This window comes from Stegodyphus dumicola, chromosome 1 (assembly GCF_044657685.1).
Source record: "Stegodyphus dumicola isolate Sdum_Otavi_A_Nest chromosome 1, ASM4465768v1".
Classification (NCBI taxonomy): domain Eukaryota; kingdom Metazoa; phylum Arthropoda; class Arachnida; order Araneae; family Eresidae; genus Stegodyphus; species Stegodyphus dumicola.
In genome coordinates, this window is record NC_140768.1 from 21,974,719 (window position 1) to 22,000,149 (window position 25,431).

At 34.3% G+C, this 25,431-nt stretch overlaps 1 protein-coding gene across 7 annotated transcripts in view; it reads left to right on the forward strand.

The window, feature by feature from the left end:
- The window catches only part of LOC118189465 (IQ motif and SEC7 domain-containing protein 1-like), a 649,009-nt gene that overhangs the window by 594,177 nt on the left and 29,401 nt on the right, over window positions 1-25,431 (forward strand). For all 7 annotated transcript variants that reach the window (XM_085813482.1, XM_085813491.1, XM_085813478.1 and 4 more), the window contains 2 exons: window positions 21,904-22,122; window positions 23,155-23,938. In XM_085813482.1, the coding sequence (XP_085669608.1) occupies window positions 21,904-22,122; window positions 23,155-23,938 (1,003 nt within the window). The remainder of the gene's footprint in view (window positions 1-21,903; window positions 22,123-23,154; window positions 23,939-25,431) is intronic.

Consider the following 25,431-nt stretch of genomic DNA (forward strand, 5'->3'; position numbering starts at 1 on the left):
CATCAGATTTATTTGAATGATAAATCCGAACTAATTGTATCGGATTAAAAGATTTATAGATAATACAAATTGCTGAAAAAGAATGGTTTGGGTGTTGTGTCGTCTAGGTAGCATGAATCTATGCATGTTAAAATTTGTTGGTTTCTGCTAGTCGATCAAATTTCGAATTTATTGTGTAAAATACCTCGCAAGAACTTTTTAGGATTCGTCACATTACTGTGTATACATACTTCTAAGTGTATGTCATACATATTTATGTCTGGTATCATCATTATAAAAGTGTGTAAGGTATTTTCTCTCTCCTTCCAGCCTGCTTTCATGGTGTAACAGTTAACACTGCGCGTATTAGATAGGTCCAGGTTTGAGTCCCGGCGAGGACATTGCACATTTTTCTTGTTTCTTGCTTCAGAAATCCTATCGACTCTACAGTGGCGCTCGAACTAAAAATAAGGAGGTGGATGATGGTTCTTTACCACCAGGATCTGGCGATTGGATCCCCTAATCCCAAGTCGCCCTTTAAAAGGGGGAGTGTGAAGTGGGCGCAGTCCGACCTAAATAACCGAATAAGTTGGTCTTATGGTCATAACAGGCCACGCATTTCCCCCCTCCTTCCAGCATGCCTTCGTGGTGTAGGAGTCCTCTCAAGTGGTTGATGGTAAAAAAAGAGGGGCGGGAGAACCTCGGACCACCCCCCGGGGTGTTCTCCCTCAAAATTGGGGTGGAAAGTTTAACAGTTAGTTAGGTTCAACAATACCTCAATTACCTGTGGTACTACGGAGGTGCTGGCCTAGCTTCTACCTGTACCTGTAACGATTAGGACACTCGGCGCGCATTCGAGAGGTCCAGGTTCGAGTCCTGCCGAGAGCATTGCACATTTTTCACACTCCTGCTTCAAAATAACCTACTGTCTATACAAGTGTTTAGATTGAATAAAAGAGACTTAAAATTCCGCTTTTATTCATTGGATTTCATAATTTGGAGTCGTATGAAAACCCTGATTGACAGTGAAAATTTTCACAATTTTTCCCGTCCATAATAAAAAATCAGTGCATCAACTATAACCATGAATCTGGATATTTGTGCTCGAGCGTGGGTCTACGACTGAATTTTTACGTGCTATATTCAGTATCTATGAATTATTTTCTGTTTCTTTTAAACAGAAATTCAATCTGGAATTTATCGGAATTCGGAATTTATCATTCCGTATTCGGAATGATAAATCATGCTCTGTCATTCCGAAAACTAACTATTGTAGAAAAACATAAGGAAACTGAAAAACATTCCAACAAGTAATTTCTGAGGAAGTATCAAAAAGTTCTGTAAACATGAGAATTGGGTTAATTAATTATACCTATGGTAGAGCATGCAAAGGCTATTCGTCGCTAAGGAGAGAGATGCTTCGTTGAAGATTCTGCAAGAAAAACTGGTTAATATTTGCGTTAAATACAATGCAATTCCATGTGCAGCCATCTCTTTCAATCCCTGATAACTTCCAGAGTTTTGCAGCTTCAGCTTATCAACTTAAATGTATTTAGACTGCTAATCCATAATAAAATTGTTTCTTCAAATTCAGAACTTTTATGAAATCTGTTATAAAAATTTATGGACTCATTGTAAATACAGCGTGTCGGTTTTATGGATTTCACGACGTATATGTTATTTTTTTTAAAGTAGAGCTGTGTTGTTATTAGCGCAATTTCTTATAACGTACGGCCCCTCGCAAGGTCGCGTGGCACGCTTTCTGGTCAACACATCTGCTTGCTCTTTCTGCTCCCTGAATGGCCCCTCGGTGCTAGGAATGGCTTGGGGGAAAGATCTGTTGAGCAACCTGCTTATGTTGATGGCTCAGCTTCGTGCGACAGCTGGTTTACCTGTTCTGGTAGATCATTAGAGAATTCGCAAAAGTAATTGTACTCGTCATAAGTGCTGCGGAGATGAATGGCAAGCGATGTGTGCGGGTTTTCCGGGTTGGAATATACCTTGTTCCCTTTTCTTTGTTATTACTTTAAGTGGTTCAAGTTTTTTTTTTCCTTCCTTTTGATATCTTTCTGGTGGTATGACCAGAGACTGAAGAAGCTGAAATAGAGATTGCTTCAAATGAAAAGCTGAGATTAACAAAATCTAAAAAATAAGCTGCCCCCCCCTTTCCGTTGAAATTACTCTATATTGCATCCTGACAACCATAATACTGATGCAAATATATTTTGTGTGGCAGCGCTGTTACCTAATTTATCCACGTGCAGAGCTGGCCGGTATTTGTGGGCGGCACATGAGAAAATCTTTTTGAAAGATTTCGTCAGCGATAATACAAATTAAAAGTGTCTACAGTAAATACCCGGAGGTATAGTTTCATTGTTTTTTAAATCTTACTTTCGGATATCTTCTATAAATGTAAGGTAGCAATCACGGTGAAAAAAAGCATGATTAAGCCTTTGACTACTAATGTGACACATACGTCCTTACTAAAAGTTTAAAAATTACTGCTTGTTTAAAAAGCACTTTGAATCTTCAGAGTGTTGGGCATCATCTTCCAATAGTTGGAAAATCAAGACGCCGCTGTGTTGGTTGTACACAAATGAATATAGAGAAAATTACAATTTTGCCCCAATATGTAATGTGGAGTTATGCAAAGAATGTATCATACGATGTAAGATCTATCTCTCTATATATAAAGAAGAAAGTCTGTGTGTTTTTCCTGTAATAACTCAGTCACTACTATAGCTATTGTCACCCAACTTTCTGTAGTTTTTTTTTTTTTTTTTCTGGGTCTAAAAAAGGTCGGCGTCCACTTTTTTTCTTTAAAAAAAAAAAAAAAAAAAACTTAAAGATATTAATTAAAAACTCGGAAAAACGCTAATTTTCGCCCTCATTTTTCCGAGTGGCGACAGTTTCGCAAGCTGGAGATGAAAATCTGCTTTATTTCGAAAGTTGTTGCCACTGCTCGCTTTCAAATCCTAGAGTTTCTTTAATGAAAATTTCATAAGTTTTACGATGAAACAAAAATAGCATTGCCAAACATTAAATACATTATTCCCGATTCTAAAAATTCGTGGGAAGCTGTTTCGACTATTCCTATCTTCGTACGACTTTAATCAGCCGAAATATTAATTAAAAACTCTGAAAGTGCTCATTTTCGCACGCACTTTTGAGTGGCAACAGTGTCGCGCGTTGGAGATAAAAATGCTTTATTTCTGAAAGTGTTACTACTGCTCGCTTTCAAATCGTAGAGTTTGTTAATCAAAAATTTGTAAATTTTACAAAATCTATGTATATAAAGAAGAATGTCTGTTCTTGTGTTTGTCCGCATTATTGATTTCTGATCAATTATGATAAATTTTTTGCCACATTTAATCGACTAAAACTGAATATAGGTGAAATATTGGATGGAACTTCAGCCTTTACGACCATTTGATTAGACCATTTGCTTTGGCGTTTGTCCAAGAAATCCCAAATGCTAAATTCACTTTATTTATGACATATTTTGTTCACTTGGATAGAAAACGGGGTAATTTTTTTTTAATTCGTAGTCAAAGAGTTGAGCAGTTTGAAATCTGAGGACAGGCAGTGTTAAAATAACAGAAGATATAATAACGAACGAATATACAGCAAAAGAATTTCCATTCGTGTTACAAAAATAATGGAATATTAGCGTGGCTTTATTTGTTTAATATTTTTAATAAACGTGGTGGTATTGTAGGATTAATTAAGAATGTAAATCGAGGTATATTCGTGCATTATTTTTCAACGATAAAATAGTTATATATGATGAAATATTAAGCAATTCATTTTTTATTATATGACAGAATTAGAAACGTAATACAGACTAATTACCTGGTCGAAATTGGGATCATTTCATCATCTTCAGATTGTTCCGCATCTAATTATGTTTTCTTCCTGTACTTTGTCACCTTCTGCAGCTGATTCTTGCATTAACAGTAATTTTCTACCAATCATCGTGTGTTCTATTGTGTTTCATAATCGTGTGTTCTATTGTGTTTCATAATCGTGTAGTAACGATTAATACGGCAGTTTTTGTTACGCATGTGCAAATTTTTTTTTCCCCCAGTTTGAGAAGTATGTAAATAACAGATTCGATTGTGCGTAAATTTTGCGAGTTAAATTTGCTATAAGTCCAAACGGGCAATTTGCCCCGAAGGACTATTAATTTCCTTTTGGCATTTTGCGTTCAAAACTTTAAAAGGCTGTATCACTTTTCAAATCGTTGCCACCATATATTATCGCCCTGTCTTATATTTAAAGAAATTAAATAATGAAGAATCTGCTTATTGAATGTATGTATGTTTCTCGCATTGTGATGAAACGACGGTATTTGAATTACGTAATCTTCCATAGAATATAGGCATGTTTAAACCCTAATTTGAATTTGAAATTTACTTTATTATAGATTTCAGATTTTGTAACACTTCAACGAATTTTTGATTAAAAAACTAAACGATTTCAAAGCGAATAACAGCAAAACTGTTAAAAAAAAAAATAAAAAAATCTCCAGCGCGCGAGACTGTGTATTGGAAATTCTAAAAATGTGCTCATTTTAAAATTAATTTGCGATATTGCTGTTGAACTGAATTTTATAGTTTGAGTACGTTGAACATGATATTTAATAAATAAAGGTAACACACAAAATGCTAAAAAAACGCCCCCTTGAACGTAATTTAAAATCTGAAACCTTTAAGATTTTTTTTAGAACTTATAGAACAGCCAGTGCATTGCTGTAGACGAAGATGATTTCGATGCATATAAAAAAATTAATCGAATTAAAATTTATGTATTCCTAAAATTATACTATATGCATTTGAATCGGAAGATGATGAATAGGGGGAGTAAAGAATTAAAAGTCCAAATTATGAAAAATAATCGTTACTTTGTTTCGAATGCTTTGAAAATTTCAAGTTTAAAATTTTAATGATTGTTTTTATTTTTAGTGATTTATATTTGCCTACAATAAAGTACTTTTTACTTGTGTTGATTATATCTTTTTTTTTATTATTATTATTTCTCTTTATCGTTTCCAAATTATTCCGAATACTATTATTGAATATTACTTATAAGGCTTTAGGATTTGATTCCTTGTAGAAGCAAACAAATCTTTATGATTACACTCGGCTAACGCAAAATTCTTGGAGTACCTCTTGGGCTGGGCTTGTTATCGATACTATACATGTCCACTTCCTTGGCCAGCATTTTAATTTTGATCATTCACGAAGTAGAATTCCTGGAATAGCTGCGTAATTTCGTCTGTGACGTAACTGTATCGAAATAACAGAAAAATATCGTTTTTGAACACGTCTGATTCAATCGTTACGTAAAATTCAAGTTTAGAACACTATATATGAAGTATTAAGATAAAACTTACTAAAATATTGGAAAAGGCATTTTTGAAACGTTTAGAACTTTTAGAAATAACATAAAGGTGAAAAAAACCATGACAAAATTCGAATCGCTTGAAGTTTCTGCTTTTTCTCATAATTACTTAAATACAGGCTAGTTTTCCTGATAAGGTTTTCCACGAAAACGTCCCTTCATAAGCAGATAACCCTTATGTTTGCTTTGAGCTTTGCCATAATCGATTAAAATAATTCACATTTTGGAACATTATTTTTTACTAAGCGTGGCCATTTTAGGATTGATTCACAACATCAGTGAAGGGATATCTTGTGTAATTCTTATTATGATCAATGATCTAATACTTCGTTATTCTGTGATAAAACTACAAATCAGATGTAGATGTAGAGATTTAAATAAATAACGTAACTTAAAGGGTTATTTATTTAAACCTTTACAGTCTATCATAATAGATGTGCCTTCAAATTATTTCTACCGTAATAGACATGGCTTCGAATTGCATTGTCTTTTGAGTGTTAGATGAATCTAATCTCATCTCTGAAGTAAGGAAAAACCAAACTGTGACGCAATGGATGGAATGGTGGACGTCATTAGAATCGTCTGTTTTTAGAATTGTTTTTCAAGGAAAACTTGGCGTTAAAATTGAGTGGTCGAAATTTCTTTGTTGTGCCAATCATGTAGTAAGCGTTTCAGAAGATGACAAAAAATGGAGTCTGGTTTCTTAGAAAAATTTAATATATATTGTTTTTGTTCTGATAAAACCTTATGTGGAAATGCCGCCTGAATCTAAATTCCGTTTTCGTATGCTTTGGGTAAATATTTACTTTTATGTATATTTATGATCAAAACTTTAGAATAGATTAACAATGAAATTCAGTGGCCTTAAAAAGTATGATTATTGTTAATTTGAATAAATTTAATCTTAAAGGAAATTTTTCCGTGTGAAAATATATTTATGGACTTTTTTTTCTACAGTAACATCAGTGTTTGTCGTAAAATTCTTTCCTGTGATATAACGTCATGAAATGTTTTATTATTGTACAAATATGCTCTATTATTGAAACTAGACCATTTAGACTAGCATGTATAGACTTTTCTGTATTAATATAAATTTTGTTAGTATAAGTAAGGTATTTGCTAGAAGTTACAAGTAACTGTGTGGCTAGAAGTTACAGCGGCTGTGTGGTAATAAATGTTACATAGTATGCTGTGAAATTTGAATGTCAGCCTTTACATCAGGTATCAAGAACTGTACAAGACCTTGATATATCAATATACCCTAGAATGTTTCGTAATAAAATGGCGGACATCCTTAAAATTATCTAGAATTATGGTGCAGAAATTCAGTTGGTGTGGTGCATCATTCACCATGAATATTTTGCAAGTTTATGACTAAAATCGACTGCGTGCTTGGTAAGAAAATATACACTGGTTTTCATAAATTAAGGAAAAATCACAAAAATAGCAATAACTCCCTCAAAAATAAACCAAACTGTGTAAAATTTGAATATGTTGCCAAGTAAGAGTAGCTGAGTAAAATTGCAATATGCAAATTAGTGGCGCTGCACTCGGAATATGTCATCTGCGAGGAGAATAAAGTCCATGCTTGAGAGCAAGCCCACATATTTTACTGTGATAGTGACATCAGAAATGTAAGATAGCCAATTCGTAACAATGACCTCCGGCCATCATTTGCCTGCAGAACTACGATGGAAAGCCATTCGGAGACTAGAGGCAGGTCAAACAGAAAGTGGCCAGACAGAAGTCAAGCAGAAGTGTGGAGGCGATTTCAAACCACAGATTCTAGGAGGTTAAGCCAAGGACGGCCAACTGCTTCGACGAGCGCCGATGACCGATATTTGACATTATGTGCACGCAGGAATAGACTCTTCTTAGATCCTCCCTTGCTGCAGCCACCGGAAGGTTGGTGTCAACATCAACTGTGCATAGAAGGCTTCACGAAGGTGGCCTGTATGCGAGACGACCAGCCATTTGCGTGCCGCTCACGTCGCGCCATAGGAGGGACCGTTTACAGTAGACACGACAACATGTCCACTGGACGCCTGATCAGTGGAGGGCTGTTCTCTTTGCGGATGAGTCCAGGTTTAGTCTAGAAAGCGATAGTAGGCGTTATTTGATATGGAGAGAATCTGGAACCCGTTATCATCCGTCAAACATCTGTTAAAGAGATGCATACCGAAGAGGCAGTGTCTGTGTTTGGGGTGGCATCTCTTTGGGTGGACGCACAGACCTCCATGTCTTTCCAACGGAAACCATGAATGCTCCGGTTTATAGAGATGACATCCTTGATGCTTATGTGTGCCCATTTGCCAGGGCAATAGGTGATGGGCTCCTGTTACAGGACGATAACGCAAGACCACACAGGGCTCGCATCGTAGATGATTATCTTCAACAGGAAACAATTATGCGCATGGAGTGACCAGCTCGATCCCCGGACTTGAATCCTATCGAGCATGTTTGCGATGCTTTAGAGAGACGTCTAGCTGTTCTCAATCCGCCCCCTCAGACCCTTGCCGCGCTTGCAACTGCTTTGCAAGAACAATGGCTCTCGCTTCCTATGAAACTGATAGACCGCATAATTGAAAGCATCGCGCATCGCGGTATGTACTGTATTGCTTCTAAATTCGACCATATTCCATATTGAAGGTACTTTTCCTATAGCAAACTGACACCTTCGATTTGTTCATTTTATACATGTGCTAATTTCTATACTACCATAATTGTCTGGTAATTTATTTTTATGTTATTTGATACCTTACTATATGTTGTATATTGTGGGTAAGTTTCATAAAATTCTACATGTAACTTTTTCAGTAATCTTGATTTTTCATTAATTTATGATAACCAGTGTAGTAGGACTTGTGCAACTTCACAAAAATTGGTGCGCAGCCACGCGCAAGCGACCAAAAAGGTAGAGACATTAGGTATTTTTTGAAAGCAGGAATCCAGAAAAATGAGCAATACCGTCGCCGGGACTCGAACCACGGACCTCTCGAATACGCTTCGAGTGTGCTGACCATTACACCACGAAGGCATAGTTAGAAGGCGGAGAAATACCTTAAAAAACTAGGTAAAATATTATTTGATTTTGAACCATGATTACAGACGGTAACAAATACCGTAACGCTTACCATAAATAAGGTCGGCAGTCCATTTCAGTAACCTTCAACTCAGTTCAGTTTAGTGTAGTGAATTTTTCCTTCTGATAGCAAGTCAGAGTTTTGCATGTTTAATAGTTCTACTCAGAAGCATAGTACAGCTGCATCCTAGTTGAATGGTATGCATTGGATTCTGTCGAGTTCTTCATATTTAGCACATATAATTCATATTATAATTCTCCGGGTTAGCTTCGCTCTTTAGATACCCTTTGCATTGCGATATGTTTAACGTTCTTAGTAGTTTGAAGTGTAGTTACTGGTTGTACTCTGTGGTACTACGAAGAGTTGTACGACTACTTCTTTTGTGGAAAGTTCCAGAATTGCGAAATGTTTCTTTTCATGAAATAAAACTTTATCAGGCTAGTATTGGTTCTTGTGCATTCAGTCTTTATGAACTCGTACGCACGCAGCAGTATTAGTAATAACAAATTTAATTTCATCTCTTTCCGATTGTCTTTTGTAGAAACAGTAGATAAAAACATTAAATCGTAAAATGAGTTTAATACATATAGTCTCTTAAAAGCTGTAGTGCCAGTAGTATAACACTTAAATGTAGCAACGAATTAAGAGATCGTTTTTCTCGTTCCCCCCCCCGTTTGCACAAGAATATGTAAACTTTGTAACACACTGCTTAATGATTCTAAGCATCTTTTTTATATATTTAAAATGAAGCGAAAAGCAATCTTAGTTTGGCTTCGATTAAAGCTGTACCAATTTCGAAGGCGATGAGATGCAAATCCCTCTTCTTCAGGAGCAAAAAACATTTTTGCTACAGCATTTTCGTTTTGGTAAAGAAGATCGTTGTAAATCAGTGTTGTTTTTCACTGTGATCAGAAAGATCCTGTGTCTGTTCATTGTCAGTATCTTACAATTTATCGTTTGCCTCCATACGATATTTTGTTTTTTGGATCGTCATTTTTCGTTCACGTTGGATTCTTTCATTTTCAGAAGTTGTTAAGTTTTCATATCAGTGACAAACATTTTTTTTTTTCCTGCTTGTAGAGACATTAGGTATTTTTTTGGAAGTAGGAAAGATTGAACAACGCCTTCGCCGGGAATCGAACCACGGACCTCTGGAATACGCGTCCAGCGTGCAGACCACTACACCACGAAGGCATGCTAAGAAGGCGGACCTTATATACTCTCTCTTGTAAAGAGAGACTGGTGTTTTCAGGGGACTCAATCGCCAAATCCTGGGTGTGGAGAATCATCATCCACCACCCTTTTTGTTCGGGCGCCATTGTATAGACATTAGTTTTTTTTGGGGGGGGAGCAGGAAAGATGAGAAATGAGTAACGCCTTCGCCGGGACTCGAACCACGAACCTGTGGAATACGCGCCCAGCGTGCAGACCACTACACCACGAAAGCACGCTAAGAAGGCGGGAGAAATACCTTATAATACTGATGAAGTGAGGAAATAGTTTTTTTCCCAAAAGCTACGTCAAAATGAGGTTGCTTTTTTACCTGACTTTAAATTTTATACCAGCCTGTTTCTCTTCCATTTAACTTTTAGTGCTCAGGTAGCATTTCATTATTTTTTTGGAACTTTCCAATAATTTTTTGAACTAGTTTCTTACTCGTTCAATTTGTGATTTGAAAAACGAAAACCGAGCAGGCGACCTTTCAGTTGTTCCATTGATAATAAATACTGAATCTGTTTTTATAGATTGGATTTCTTTACCCCGGCATTTAGCTTTCTCCAAAACAGCGACAGCTGCTCGTTTTAATTTTTTTTTTATTTTTTTTAATGTGTATGTGTGTATGTTTGGAACCTTAGGGTACAAATGTGTCTTCCCTGCCTTTCGGGGGGATATGAAGGCTAGGGAGGCGGGCGCCCGACACCTGGCCTGCTGCCTGGCACGTGTCCTCAAGTTAAAGAGTCTACCCTGGCAGGTGGTACGAAATCTGGAATGTGTGCAGTTCCATATGTATAAAAATTGAGTTCTGTGCAGATAGCATCATCATATGATGCAAAAGTTGGGATAAATACTTAACTTTCTTTTAAATATCTTGGAATATTTTGTGTTTTTGAAAATACTTATAATTTTACATCTATTGCTTTTAATACTTTTGTAGAAGAAGCACCATAGGTGTGTGTCAAGAACAGTGTATTAAGTGCACATAAGCAGAACGGACTTCGCCGAAGCTTTGTCTTTTTTATTTATTTATTTATTTATTTATCCCCCCCCCCTGCTTAATAAGATATGTTTTCATCATTTAATTTTTGCGATAAACGAGGAGGAGGGGATTAAATCAGAAATAACTTCTGCTTGGAAAAATGCTCGTGTTTCGTGAGTTAATTTTATTTCGGATTATTAAAACGGCCATTGAATGAATCTTTTCTCTCGTTGTCATATTGTGTAATATTTTTAACCGGTGCGCAGTATCTTCAAAATATGGAAGTAATTTTATTTCTTCGCTTGCTTTAAGGGAGGGACGTTCTGGTGACGACTTTCTTAAGAAAATTTATCGATATATGTAAGGAAATTTTCTGAAGATATTATTGGCTTTCATTAAGTTCTAGAGTCATTAGGCTGTTTTTGAAGCAGGAGAGATGAAAAATGAGCACTGCGACTGGACTCGAATCTGGACCTTTCGAATACGCGCCGAGTGAGCTACCATTACACCACAAAGGAATGAGAAAGGGGTGGGGGAGACAATACCTTATAAAGTGATGTGTGCATTCATAAAAGTCTTGTAACAAAATATTAAGATGTAACGAATGCAGTTTCTGAAGATAAGAGACCATTTATCTCGCACTTAAAATGTTCCACTTCACTTTCTCTCCCCCTTTTTTTACTTCCCGCCTATCTATATACATAGACAAGGGAGATAATTTTTGCAGTTCAAACATTCGATAGTGAGTTTTTAGTGAATAAGCGCAAATTAGTGACTTTTCCGACGCGTTTTTACTATTTTTGAACGATGTCTGTGTGTAACGATTTTTTTTCTTCGATGATAACTCATACTTAAAACTTCCAAAAATTTCCGTATTCCATATGTAAACTTTCTGCTTTCATATAAAGAGTTGATTAGACTTTGGTTAAAGTTCGACGACTAGAAGTGGTAATTTACTTGAAGCCTGTAAGAACCTTTTTGCATTAGTAGGACTCGCATGAACTTTGTATAGTTGTACTGAAACCGAGAAACTTAAAATCGAACAAAAATGTTACTTTTTTGGGGGGAGGGGGGAAGCATGAAATAAATTAATGTTGGAATAAACAATAAAATTTAATTAAAGTTTCCTTTTAGAATACTTTTTTTTTATCCCTATAAATTTAATCCACACTGTAGTAAGGATAACTTGTAATATAAAACTAAATGTTCTACTGATACAATTCGTAACCTCCCCCTTCCCGAAAAATAAATCGGAAACAAATTTAAAGATAATGGAAATTTGTCATTTATTCAGTGATCAACGGGGCGGGGATATTTACTTTTGTGCGCCCTTGTTTAATTGGACCGTTATACTGTAAAAGCATCTATTAGAAAACGAAGGATTACCCTTCCCCTTGTTAGTCCAAAGAGGCTTTGTCCCTGGGGGACTATTGTTTTCGTTTTGCGATTTTGCTTCTCTGATTGTCCGTTTCACTTTTCAAACTGTTGCCACCAAATATTATCGCCCTGTATTATATTTGAAGAAATTAAATAATGAAGAATCTACCTAAATGTATGGCAATTACTCGCATTGTTATAGAACAACGGTACCTAGAGGAATGTGATAGATATTGCATTGTGATAGAACAACGGTACTTAGAGCTCCCTTTAAATAATATATTTTCTCGCATTGTGATAGACCAACGGCCATCCAATTTTGAATGACGTAATCCTACTGCGAATACGGGCATCTGGAAGCCCAAATTTGAAATTTGGAATTTGTTTTATTATCGATTTTATATTTTGTAAAACTTTTACGAATTTTTGAGTAACAAACTAAACGATTTAAAAGCAAGCAATGGCAACACTCTACGGGGGGGGGGGAAACCTTTTCTATTTTATGTCTAGCGCGCGGAACTGTGTATCGGAAATTCTAACGATATGCTTGTTTTACAATTATTTTGCGATATTGTTGAGTTGAATTTTAATAGTTTAAATGCGAAGAACTTGGTATTTAATAAAAGAAAAAAGGTAACACACAAAATATTAAAAAAAAACGCGTCTTTGGACGTAATTTAAAATCTGAAACCTTTCAGATTTAAAATTTTTTTCTTTTACAATTATAATAACTAAAAATATCTGCTTAAATTATGACTTTCTTCGGAACTGTAAAAATTATCAGTAGCATCCATAAAATGCAGCGAATGTGTATTGACCTCCTGTTCACTAATTTTATATTGCAACGCTCCCTTTAAATATATTTCAATAAGTCATAAGTGTACACTTCGGCACCTTGCGTATGGCCCAAAAAAAATGAGAATTTCGAAAACTGAAAAGGTAGCGTATTGTGACGCGTGCCTGCATTATTAGCCAGCTGTTGTGCTGAAACCTTCTCTCATTGGATAGCGGTGAGTTCAGGGAGGATCGGTAGATCTTTTTGAAATAGCTGTTCCGAAACATCTGCAACTAAATTCCAGAAGACACCGGCGAGTGCGGTTCAAAATTATTTTTAGCGGCGGTTTTGCGCCGACATTTATCTGGACAGGCAGCCCGACAGATTTGCCTAGATGATTATCTGTCTTTCTGGATTTATGTGCGGGTGAGTTACTGGTGTCTTGCTATATATTTTTATTTATTTCCTGCCTTTGCTTTTTGTTTCGAATTTTTAATTTCTTTCTTTAGTTTAAAAGAAAATTATTAGTTCCTAATAATTTGCAATATGCATTTTTTATAAAATGTTCTTTATTGCGAAAATTTGTTTCTCGTTTAAATATACTACTATTTAATTATACGCAGTCTTTTTAATTGTGATCTGTCTCTCTCTCTATATATATATTATATAAAAGCCCCCTTTGGACTATATATATATTTATTTGGACCTTTCAAATTTAAATCTTATAATCAGTACCTTTCAGATAAATCTGATTATTTATATATATGTGTATATATATATTGTCCCTGAAGGACTGTTGTTTTCGTTTTGCGATTTTGCGTTGGTTCACTATAAATGTCCGTTTCATTTTTCAAACTGTTGCCCCCAAATGTTAGAGTGATGCATTATATTTGAAGAAATTAAATAATGAAAAATCTGCATAAATGTATGTATATTTCTTGCCTTGTGATAAAACAGCGGTACATAGAGCCATCGAATTTTGAATGGCGTAATCCTCCTACGAATATGGCCATCTGGAAGCCAAAATTTGAAATCTGTAATTTGTTTTATTATCGATTTCGTATTTTGTAAAACTTTAACGAATTTCTGATTAACAAACTCGAGGATTTCAAAGCGAGCAATGTGGACGTTTGTACAAAAAAATTATTTTTATCTCCAGCGCCTGAGACTGTGTTTAGTTTAGTTTACGAATATGCTGCAACCCTCATGGCCAATAATAATCGGCCTCATGGTTAACGCAGCACACCCGAGCGCACATCGTGAGACAGCACAGCAGCAGTCCTGGTGCACGTGAGACAGTGTGAGCGTCAGCACACAGCGTGAGACTGTGTATCGGAAATTCTAAAGATATGCTCAATTTAAAATTATTTTGCGATAATGCTCTTAAATTAAATTTTATGGTTTATGTGCGAAGAACATGATATTTAATAAATAAAGGCAATACACAAAATGTTAAAAAAATGCCCCTTTGGACATTATTTATTTTTAAGAAAGAGCATTTCGAAATTATTTTATTTAATTCACAATTCATATAGTGAGGCAAAGGAAAATGTAGATTAAACCAACAATAATAATTAAAAGCATTCATTTTTAGCCCAAAGGGGCATTAGCCCTAGTTTGGAAACAGCATTTTGCGTGGAGCCACTAAAAGCGTTTTATCACTTATAAAATAACAGAATCCGTGATTGAGGAAATATGTTAAGTTGCGTTGCGTTCGTTGATGAAATAGAAGCTCAGAAAATGTTTGCCGTACTTTTTTCCAGCCTTAATGCGATGTTGTACATTTTAATTCTTGTAATCATTCCCCCCTCAAGGCCACAGGTGTCTCATTAAAGCACAAGAAAAGGGTTATAATCGTATTTCTTACCTGATATTCAAACTTCCGGTATTTTCAAGTAAAAAGGAAATGTTCAGCATTATTTTGTTAAATTTTACCGTTTTGCTCTAATGTTCCTTGCTCTTGACCAATCTACGCCTCAAAAATTTTACATTGTGTTGGACTTGTCAAAGTATGTGTACAGAATAATGTACTGGCCAAGATGATGATGTTTAGAAATCATGTGCATTATGAATTTGATAAAAAAATTAGGCTTGATGTATCACATTTTACTGAACATTTCTGAATGGGAGAACACCTTCCCAATATAGAATATTCCCTTATTAATAATTAATCAATCTGATTAATCTATTAAGAATTCATCATTAATAAGTAATAATCCGTTACTTATTAATATATTTATTAACGTTTAGTAGGAATGAGTTCTATAGGTTTGCTCCTATGTTTTATTTTTATCAGCTGGAAATTTGCCTCAATCTATTTCTTAGGAAATGCGCCGGTGAGACTTGTATAAGCTTGTCTTTCTATTTAATTGTTCATTTGTGGTTTTTAATTGCCAACATATTCGAAATTTATGAACATATCATGTTGACCGAAACCGTACATACACAATATTTTATTATCTGTACTCTTGTTTTATTTTTCATTTTCGGCTAAATTGTTTACATGAGATGGTGGCGCCATCTATGTATTGCTGATTCGTTTTTTTTCCCCAGCTTCTTCATGGCTGGGTGGCTTTTGTATTGTGCTCAACTTAGTAAGAATTCGTACTAACGAGGCTAGTGTTCACTTAGCCGTGTACTATTCATTCTCCACTTCATTGATCTGGTTCACTAGTTTTGCCCTGGAGGTTAAAATGAAATTAACTTGGTCATCAGCAACAACGTGACTTTCAATCTAAACACTTTTCTTATAGCTTTGTATTTTTAAATGCATAAAAACGCTGCAAATCATACTTTTTAGATCATCATTCGTTGTTAGTATATTTAGCAATCATTATCTTGTAGAAACCGAAAATATAACTACTGACTGATGTCAAAGATTCTTTCTTTTAAATAACATAAGTAAATTTAGTAATAATTTAAGTTCAACTCTTTACTTTATTACGATTTTTTTAACCTTTTGCAGAAATTATAATCTTAACTCTATCCAGTTTAAAATCTAAAACTACATCGTATTTCAGTTGGTATATAGATAATTCTGACTGATCATTATCACTGCATTCCAAAAATTGTTACTAACTAAATTTTGAGTTGTGTGACGCACACCCACATCTAAAAAACGAGAGCGAATCTAATTTCCGACCAGCATTTTTGCTTTCCGTTTACTTTTATATCCTGTTTTCAAGTCTTAGAGGGTTATTATTTGTACTTAGGAAATCAGTTGCGCCTGAGATTTCTTTTCTTTCCGTTCATACATCCGCTCAAAATGTCAAATAATTCAAACATGCCAATGAGCATTTGTTTCACGTCTTCCCTCCCTCCCTTCAGCCTCAACGACTTTTCCAAGTCTTCAGAAAAACATTCCATGGAATGTTTCGTACGATTATTGTCGATTCGAAACGATATCGAGATACCATTTTATTGGCATAGAATACACCTGCATATGTTTTGCTTTGGATGCAGGTTCATTTTAAACACCTGCTAATGCCACGCTCAGAATTTGTTTTCGGAGCCGCGTTGTTATTCAAGGACGTGTTCGAAACCGGTTTGTATTTACTCAAATTACTTTTAATCATTAACTAACCACGTAATTTCAATATTATTATTTGTATGATATTAAGTTGCAATATTATTATGTAAATTTCGAGGGTATTTGATGTCTGCTTAGGTTTTAAGTGGTGCCTCATTTGCTATTTATACTGTTGCCAATTTTGATTGTCAGGCAAAGAAAATTTAATCTTCGTTAGATGTGCTTATAGAAGCTATTTAACGCAACAGAGTTTATATTAGCACTTCCACATATATAAATTTAGACATTTGAAGATACAGTTAAAAGATAAATAGCTCTTCATGATTAATTCATGATATTAATTGTATTAATTAAACATTAAATTGTTTAATTTGGTTGTCAACGCTGATTTTTGTTTTGACTTCTAACTTAATATTTGTTTGGCATGTCCTTTTAATCTAAATTAAAGCTAAAATAGCTTTTTAAAATTTTTAGTTCAAAGGCTTAGCTCAGAAGGGCTACTAATTTCGTTTTGGCATTTTGCGTTGATTCACTTTCTGCGCCGATTCACTTTTCAAACTGTTGCCAACAAATCCTAATAGTCTCTGGTATACTGGTACACAATCACATTAGGATTTTAACCAGTTCGTTTTGCATATGAGCCAATTGCGTATGTAAATAAATAAATAAATCGAACGCACCCACCCGAAGGCGAAGATAATGCGGCCGTGGAAAGAGGAGTCAAGGTTTTGTGAAAACAATTAAGTTGTATGAGGTCAACAAATATTACAGCCCTGTATGTAATGTAAAGAAATTAAATAATGAATCTACAGAAATGTGTGTTATGTTCCTCACATTGTGATAAAACAACGGTACCTAGAGCCATGAAATTTTGAAAAACGTAATCTTCCACCGAATATGGGCATCTGGAAGCCCTAATTTGGAATTTGTTTTATTAGCTATTGCATATTTTGTCAAACATTCTTTAATGTTTGATTAACAAACTCAACGATTTCAAAGCGAGGAACCCTGTACGGGAGGAATAACTTTTTTTTATTATTATTATTATTTTATTTCTAGCGCGCAAGAATACGATATTTAATAAATAAAGGTAACACACTAAGCATATAAAAAAGCCCCTTTGGGCGTATATTTTGAATTACCGTAAAAATTTTGAATATTGAGAAATTAAAATAAAATATGAAAATGTATATAACGTAGAACACTAACTGACTTACTTTTTCCGTTTATGTCCATTACAATTTAGTGAATTAACTTTTATAAATAGCGCGACAAATACTTTTCTTTATGTTAGTAGATTTCATAACATGATGAGAATATTTTTAACAGTCTCAAAAAACCTTGCATGGTGGTCTACTTCCTTCAACCGTTCGGTTTTAAAATGGAATAAAATACTATCCATCTGGCGTACCTGACGTCATAGTCGCTGCTTGCAAACGGCATGAAGTGAAAAAACAACTTACGCAATATTGTACGACGCTTGCTCAGCCTTTCTCGTGATGTATTTTACCTCTTTTTTTTCGTAACGCGGGAGCTAACTGGGTATTGCTTAAAATCACCTTCATGCTTGAGAATCATTGTGGGTGACTCGCTTGTTATTTTCCCAAAACTTAATCTTGGCCTTAAAGGGGACTTTTTAGTATGTTTAATTTCTGTTTATGCTTCATTTGATATACGGTTGCTGTAGTATTATTACATAATATGCCTGCATGTCTTTGTTATTAGGTAGTGACTAGTTAATGTGTACAAGGCTATTTACTGCCACAGCATTTCTTATTAATAAAATATTTATTTTGCTTCGAAACGGACTGTACCTTTAAATTTTCATCTTTATGAAAAGAAATGGGATGCATAAGCTCTAAATTGATGGGAACCTACCAATTTTCCTAACTTCAGTTATGTTCCCAAAATTTTCAGTGTATGAACATGCAAGCATTTGTAATACTTTTGATAACGTAAAAGTGTTAGTTTTTCATTTATATACCCCTCCCTTCCCCCACAAAAGGAATATACAGTCAAAAGTCGTTAATCCGGACTCGTCGGGACTTCGGCGATTCCGGATTATCGATTTTTCCGGACTATAGATCATCAGTTTAAATCTGGTAAGATGGCATGCAGAAATTACAAAATTAAAAATATGAAACCGTAATTTATGAAATAAAGAACAATTATGATCTACAGGGTATCAAAATTTACAAAAAGAAAAAGCTTAATATTTATTTGTTTACTTTATTAAACATTTCTTTCAATGTAAGTTGTTTAAGTTGCTTCGTTTCATGTGATAATACTTTCTCTTTAATTCTATTAAACAGACATAATTTCTTGTTTAGTTACAAAGTTCCGCTGTTCAAGTCCTATAATTGCTGTGTCGAGAATACCGACTAATTTATTAATCGAAATGTTTTCGTTTTCGATAACCTTTCTGTCACTTTCTTCACTATCGGAAGCGAATTATAATGACGAGGAACTTGATTTAAATCATACCAAAACGGAGTACATCGAGATGAAATAGTACATTTAGTAAGGAATTATAAGCCAAATAAAATAAAAACATCTGCCCTGAAGATAAGGATAGTGCTGACAGATCAACTTCCAATTCATTGCTCGCCGCAGCGTTTCTCCCCCTCCTCCCACTGCCGCAGAGCAGGGTGAAATTGATAAACAGATTTCGGATTTCAAAACATACTTTCGCTCTATAGATCATTTACATATTAGTAAATATATATCCGAAATTCTATTTGATATAATCGAAAGTTCAAGCTTACTTTTATAAAACTGCTCTAACAGTCTGCAAAAAATAATAAGCCGGATCCAATTCGAAGATTAAGGAACAACGCAATCTGCAACATTAACTGAATTAAATAATTTTAGCTTAGTTTATACCGACCGTTATACTTTAAACGCGCATGCGTAAACGTATTATGCGCTTGCGCACATGCATATTCGCAGCCCTAAAGATCTTACGCGCACGCGTAAACGCCTATGCTCATGCGTCAACGCGACGCATGCGCAGAAAGTTTGTAGCTTTGATGTCCGGATTATAGATCATTCCGGATTATTGGTGTCCGAATTAACAACTTTTGACTGTATTTGATAATTAGATAGCATTATCATTTTTTCGTTTTTATTTTCAAAAGATCATTATTGAGAAAAAGGTATACAATTTTAATGAGTTTTATTTCAAACTTGCTGCTGGTTAAAAAAGGCATTTTTATGCTTTTAAAGGTATAAATGTGATTTTTTATTGGGTAAAGAATTTTTTAATTCAATTGATTTAACTTTTTTACATTATATTTGCTTTTTAAAAATCATTTTAAAGCATGCCTGACCATGGGAGTTACTGAACCTCAGAACATCAAACAGGTTTACAGTCACAGTTTTACTGTATGTTACATAATTTTTAAAAAGGTTATATTTCTACTTATTTAAAGTTAGTGTATTTACTTGAAAACAGTGAAGCAAAACTTTTCTTTTCTTCATATACTATGACTGAAAATTTTTTATCATCAGGTTCTCAGAACTGCTGGGTGTAGTTATTCACTAAATTAAACTACTAAAACTCAGTTAAGAACTGACAGGATTTTTCTCTTAGTCACCACTTCTTTAAATTCCAAGTCTTCTGGACTAATCTCTAGAGATCAGCTTCTATATCCCATAATAGTCCCAAAACATTCGACTTGTTGATTTCAAGTACAGAAGTTTCTAAACAACTATGTTTCCAACCTCTCAAATCAAACTGTGTTTCTTTCATAACCTGGGTTGCAAGGAGTAAAATTAGAGTTTAAATTTCTTCTTTTCTGACTTCCAGGAACTTTTCCCATTAATGTCTTGCATTGCTTTAATTTTCATGACAATTAAACCTCCTTTAAGTTCTTTTCTTTGACCTGGAAAGAGTTTTACAGTGACATGTGATTCAGTTAATATTTTAGTAGGAATAGGGTCCTTTGGCATGTCACTTATATTAGGAGTTTCGAGCTCTCGAATCCAGGGTCTATATCTAATTTGAGAGATGTCACCATAAATAATTTCTTGATCTAATGCTTCAAGATTGCAAAGATACTTACGTACTATTCAGTTTCGAGGGCCGTAAAAAATCGCCAAACTATTGTTGATGCCAATGCTGCCAAAAATAATTGCGGCAAGAAAGGAAGTATAATAGTAAATAACTATCTAAGATTGATGTTTTAAGTTAGATGAAAGGTTAATTTCATATAATACTTTTTTATTATTATAATTTATATGAAAAAGGGCTAAGCATGACGGAATGGAAGCATAAGAGTAAATAACTATTTCAGATCATTATTATAATTTATATAAAAATTGTTAAACATAACTGAATGGATGCCTGCAGAACTATATAAACTTATGCAATCTGAAACCGGCGCTTACGCTAGATTTAGCGCGCTGTTAAATGGGCGCGTTCGCTAGATTTGGCGCTTTTGCGCATACATTTTCGCTGCAATTTTTTTACGGCCCTCAAAACAGAAGAGTACCGATACTTATTATCAAGACTTACCTAAATAAATTTTATAAAATATATATTTTGATTCATTTATTACTGCCCCTCCAAATAAATAATATTATAAAATTTCTTCTTTAATTGGCTTTTAATTCATATTTAAAGCTGAAGACTTTTATATGACAGTAGCTTACATAAAATGTATGACCTTCTATGATCACTTATCAATTAACACACTAGCATGACACTATTACCTATTAATTTAACAATGAGTGTCTGAAGAAATTCTTCAGGTTTAGAAAACAAAATTGAATGCTATTATTAAAAATTAAAAAAAAAAAAAAAAATGCTATTTATTATTTGTGCCCAGCTAACAGAAAAGTTCCCATGTTTTTTGTAAGGTAAGCAGCTGCATACATAAGCTGATATCCATAATTTAGCTTTACAAAAGTTCTTAGCTCAGTCATGGAAATTTGCAGTAAATGTAATTCCTCCTGTTTTGTTACCGGAAATTAAAATAGCACCTGTAAATAAAAATTAACGTTGTATAGTTAAAAAAGAAAGTCAAAAGTAGAGTAATAGAGTGTTGATGAATGATTTCTGCAAGAAAAATGCATTTGTAACATTGTCAGTATTGTACTGTTTACTGCCAGTTTTGGTGGTAATTATATGTAATTGGTTTTTTGCAATGGTTCAACCTCTTTAGCTATCACAGTGATAATAATTAACACATTTCAGATGATGAAATGTGTGTATTTCAAACACATAATTATATGAAGAGCATATTTTATTGCCAGGCAAATTATCTGGCATAATATTTTGGCTTTTGCTGCTAATAAGAAACCATTCTTTGTGCAAAATCATTTAAAAGATGACTTGTTTTTTAAATTGGTTAAAAAAATCATAAATAAATTTTGTAAAATGAATGTAAAAATATGGATCTGATACTTGCAACATTCAAGCAAAATATTTACAAGGTCATAAATAAAGCATTTCATTTAGTCCGATCTCTTCCCTTTAAAAGATAAAGTATCTGTTTGTATATTTTTTCATATAAAATTTTGTTTTTGCTAATGTGGTTGTTTTATTTATTTATTTTAGTTCTCCTCTGAAGCCAGTGGAAAGGGCATCATGTGGGCCTGGTCCACCACTGAAACAACTGCGTTCATATTCAGTTGAGAACAACAATTGCAATGTTGGGTCATCTCATTTGGGCCGAGCAAGGCAGCGATCTGTTAGTGGGAATGTCTCTTGTAAAAAGACACCAGTGCGAAGAGTGGACGATGATGCTCTTAAAAGGTCACGACTTCACAATAGCCAGTACGAATCTATATACTTTATAATATTTGATTAAGTTATATTTAAAGTGTTTTCTTTGTATTAGATTTTTATGTTATACTTAAAGTAATAATCAAGCAAAAAGCACATCTTTAATGTTATTAAAGGTATGTTTGATTATTGCTTCTTTGATTCAAATTAATTGAGTTTTATGAAGTGTACTGTATGTATTTCAAATTTAATATTTTTCTTCTTATCCAACATTAGCTCACTTTTCCAATGTTTTGCAGTCTATCATTTTCTCATTAATAAAAAACTTTATTACAGTGATCTTACAAATAAAAAATATGTCGTCTTCTTTCTTTCTCTCTCTCTTTTTTCCTCTAAAACAATCTGCATGTATAATTAAAAGTTCTAATAGTAGTAGTAATTTCATATGTATATATATATGGTTGGTTCTTTTAATAAGATTAGATTTAAAAAGACCCCCCGCCCAAGTAAGGTGCAATAGTTATAGTGAAGTTAACAATTGAAGAGTCAACAATTATGAAACACAGTAAAAATATGTAACATTTAACCTGTTGCCACAAAGAAAACATATTTTCTTCACCATGTTAAATAATAATAATTTTTTTAATCATGTGAAAAATTATGAGTTAATATAAATAAAAAAGCTTAAATTGCAGTAATGGTTACCATACTAGTCAACATTTAACTGTACTGGCAGTAAAAAATGTGCTAATGTTACCAAAAAATACAATTTAGTTTTAAAGCATCATGAAAATATGTTGCTTCTTTAATCTTACTAATTAATAATTTACCTTTTATTTAACTGCATGATTAATTGTACTTTCTGAATGAATGTAATTGCCAATTCATCTGAGGTGGATATAAGAAAATGGATTCTTGATGTAACATACATTCATTTTTTTAAAATTCATTATAAGGAATTGACAATTACTATATATATTTGATATAATTGTGTGATATACATATGTGTAAAAATATTACTTAAAAAATCAAGATTTTTATTATGTATCATGCCAAGTTTTTTCAATACTAATATTTTTTCAGGTATGAGCTTTCTCAGGATTTGCTTGACAAGCAGGTAGAAATGCTTGAAAGGAAGTATGGCGGCGTCTGTGCTCGCAAAGCAGCTTTGACGATTCAAAGAGCTTTTCGGAAATACACAATCATGAAACGCTTCCAAGATATTGCCAATGCTTCCAAAGGAGAAAAACGCCTGTCCAGGCGCTTTCCAGCTTTTGATATAGAAAATAAAGAATGGGTAGTGTATAATGCCAACGGTACAGTTTCTCGATATCCTCATTTTCAACAGCATCAGACCTGCTACGACGGGGATATCAAAATGTGTAACAACTTCCATTGTGGCATTGGCACAGATGCCATTACTCAGTCTCATTACCAAACATTATATAGAGAATTAAACGAGACACTAGACTCTGAAGATAGTTCCCGGTGTAGCAAACCCTGTCGTACTCAGAGTTTCCGTGAGAGGCGTATGAAGTACCAAGAAACTCATGCAAAAGGACCATATCATCCTGAATATACTAACAAAGATTCCAATGGTTATGAACATTATGCAAATAAACAAGTTTCTCATTTGAACAGTGCATATTATCAAGATGCATACCAGTCATGTGCAACTTTATCCCCTCCTTCATTTCCTAGGCATCCAGCATGGACAGCAGTACCTAATGCTAATACTCAAAGGACTCATAGTTCGTCAAATCAAGCATCTTCTGTATATGTTAATTCTAGTCTAAATAGTACGAAAATTCAAATTCCAGACGGTTTCCAGCCAGGAAGGGATTCAATGTCTTCTGAAGACAGTGTTGTAAGTTTAGTACCATTTCATATTAACAGTTTTTTATTTTAAAGGAGTATATGTGTAGGGGGAACATGCTGGAAAAAGTTCATATTTTATTAAAACATTTTATTCAGAATAAACTAAAACTCCCCCCCCCTGAATAATTCAGTAAAATTGGTTATTTGCAAAACGGGAAGCAATTTTGTATGTATGTTTTAACAAGTTCCTCTTAAGTGCCCATTAGCAGCGGAGGCTTTTATTTATTCTTTCCCTGTATGACATGGATATGAGCCAATCTTCTTAAAAAAGTCCGCACTAAGGCATTCCTCTCCTTGCATATATCTCTTGCATGTTTTGCTGGGAACCAAACTAAACCTTAATTAGACTAGAAGAGAAACACGCTAATGTGACAATCAAAATCGTAAAAAACAACCTTATATTTAGCGTAGGTATAATGAAACAATCGATTTCGAGGGCAGCTAAAGGTCCCTCCTCATCAGGAGAAAGAAATACATAGAAAGAAGAAAATAGGAATCACAGAAACACGTGGTGCTTATCAGCACTGCACGTGGTTATAACTAGATTTTTAATCAGAGTTGCACTGGCCGCCTACTTTTACTGAGCCAGGCTGTCTGATCAAGCATAAAGAAATATTAGCGAAGTTAAAATAGGGAGCGAGGGGCAAATGCACATTACGCTCAAAATCTGAGCTTCAAATAATGGAAAGCAACCACTGAACGGATTTTTATACCCTCTGGTAGTACCAAGTGCGAGGAGGTAACGCCATCTATCGGCAAAAATAATTGAATTAAGACAGTAGAATTTTAAAGGCATTAGGAAGGACTGGATTGGACTTCAAATCATTAACTAAACTTTCTAAATCTTTGTGAATGTGAAAAGCCTCAAGAAAATCCAATTCGCCTATGGAAGAAGCCTTTTGGATGATTTTTGCAGACCCAAAATCAAAATTATGGTTAAAAGTCCAGCTATGATACGCTATTGAAGACTTGTTAATTTCCCCTTTTTTGACATAAGATTCATGTTCCTTGATACGAAACTTCAACGCTCTTTTTGTTTGGCCAATATATCTTAAACCACACTGACATGATATACTATAAATTCCCCAAGAATTCAAGACAGAAACGCAATCTTTTAGAATCGAAGGGTGAATTTTATTAATAGGGGAGAAACCGACTTGAAAATTGAATTTCTGGAGAATCCGTGCAATTTTATAGCTAACAGAAGGATAAAATGGAAGCACGACAAGGTCATTGATATTATTTCTAACAGTAGAATGTCTTCTTTGATGGGAATCTGAAAATTTTTTGACGGCTTTATCAATAATCACGGGAGAAAATCCACGGTCAATCGCAACTGCTCTCAAATAATGAAGTTCATTGGTAAGCAAAGATTCAGAGGAACAAACTTTTAGCGCGCGGAAAACATAATAGTAAAAAGAAGCCATTTTTTGCTTAACAGGGTGGCATGACTTGGCATGGGGTGGTAAACAAACTGCAAAG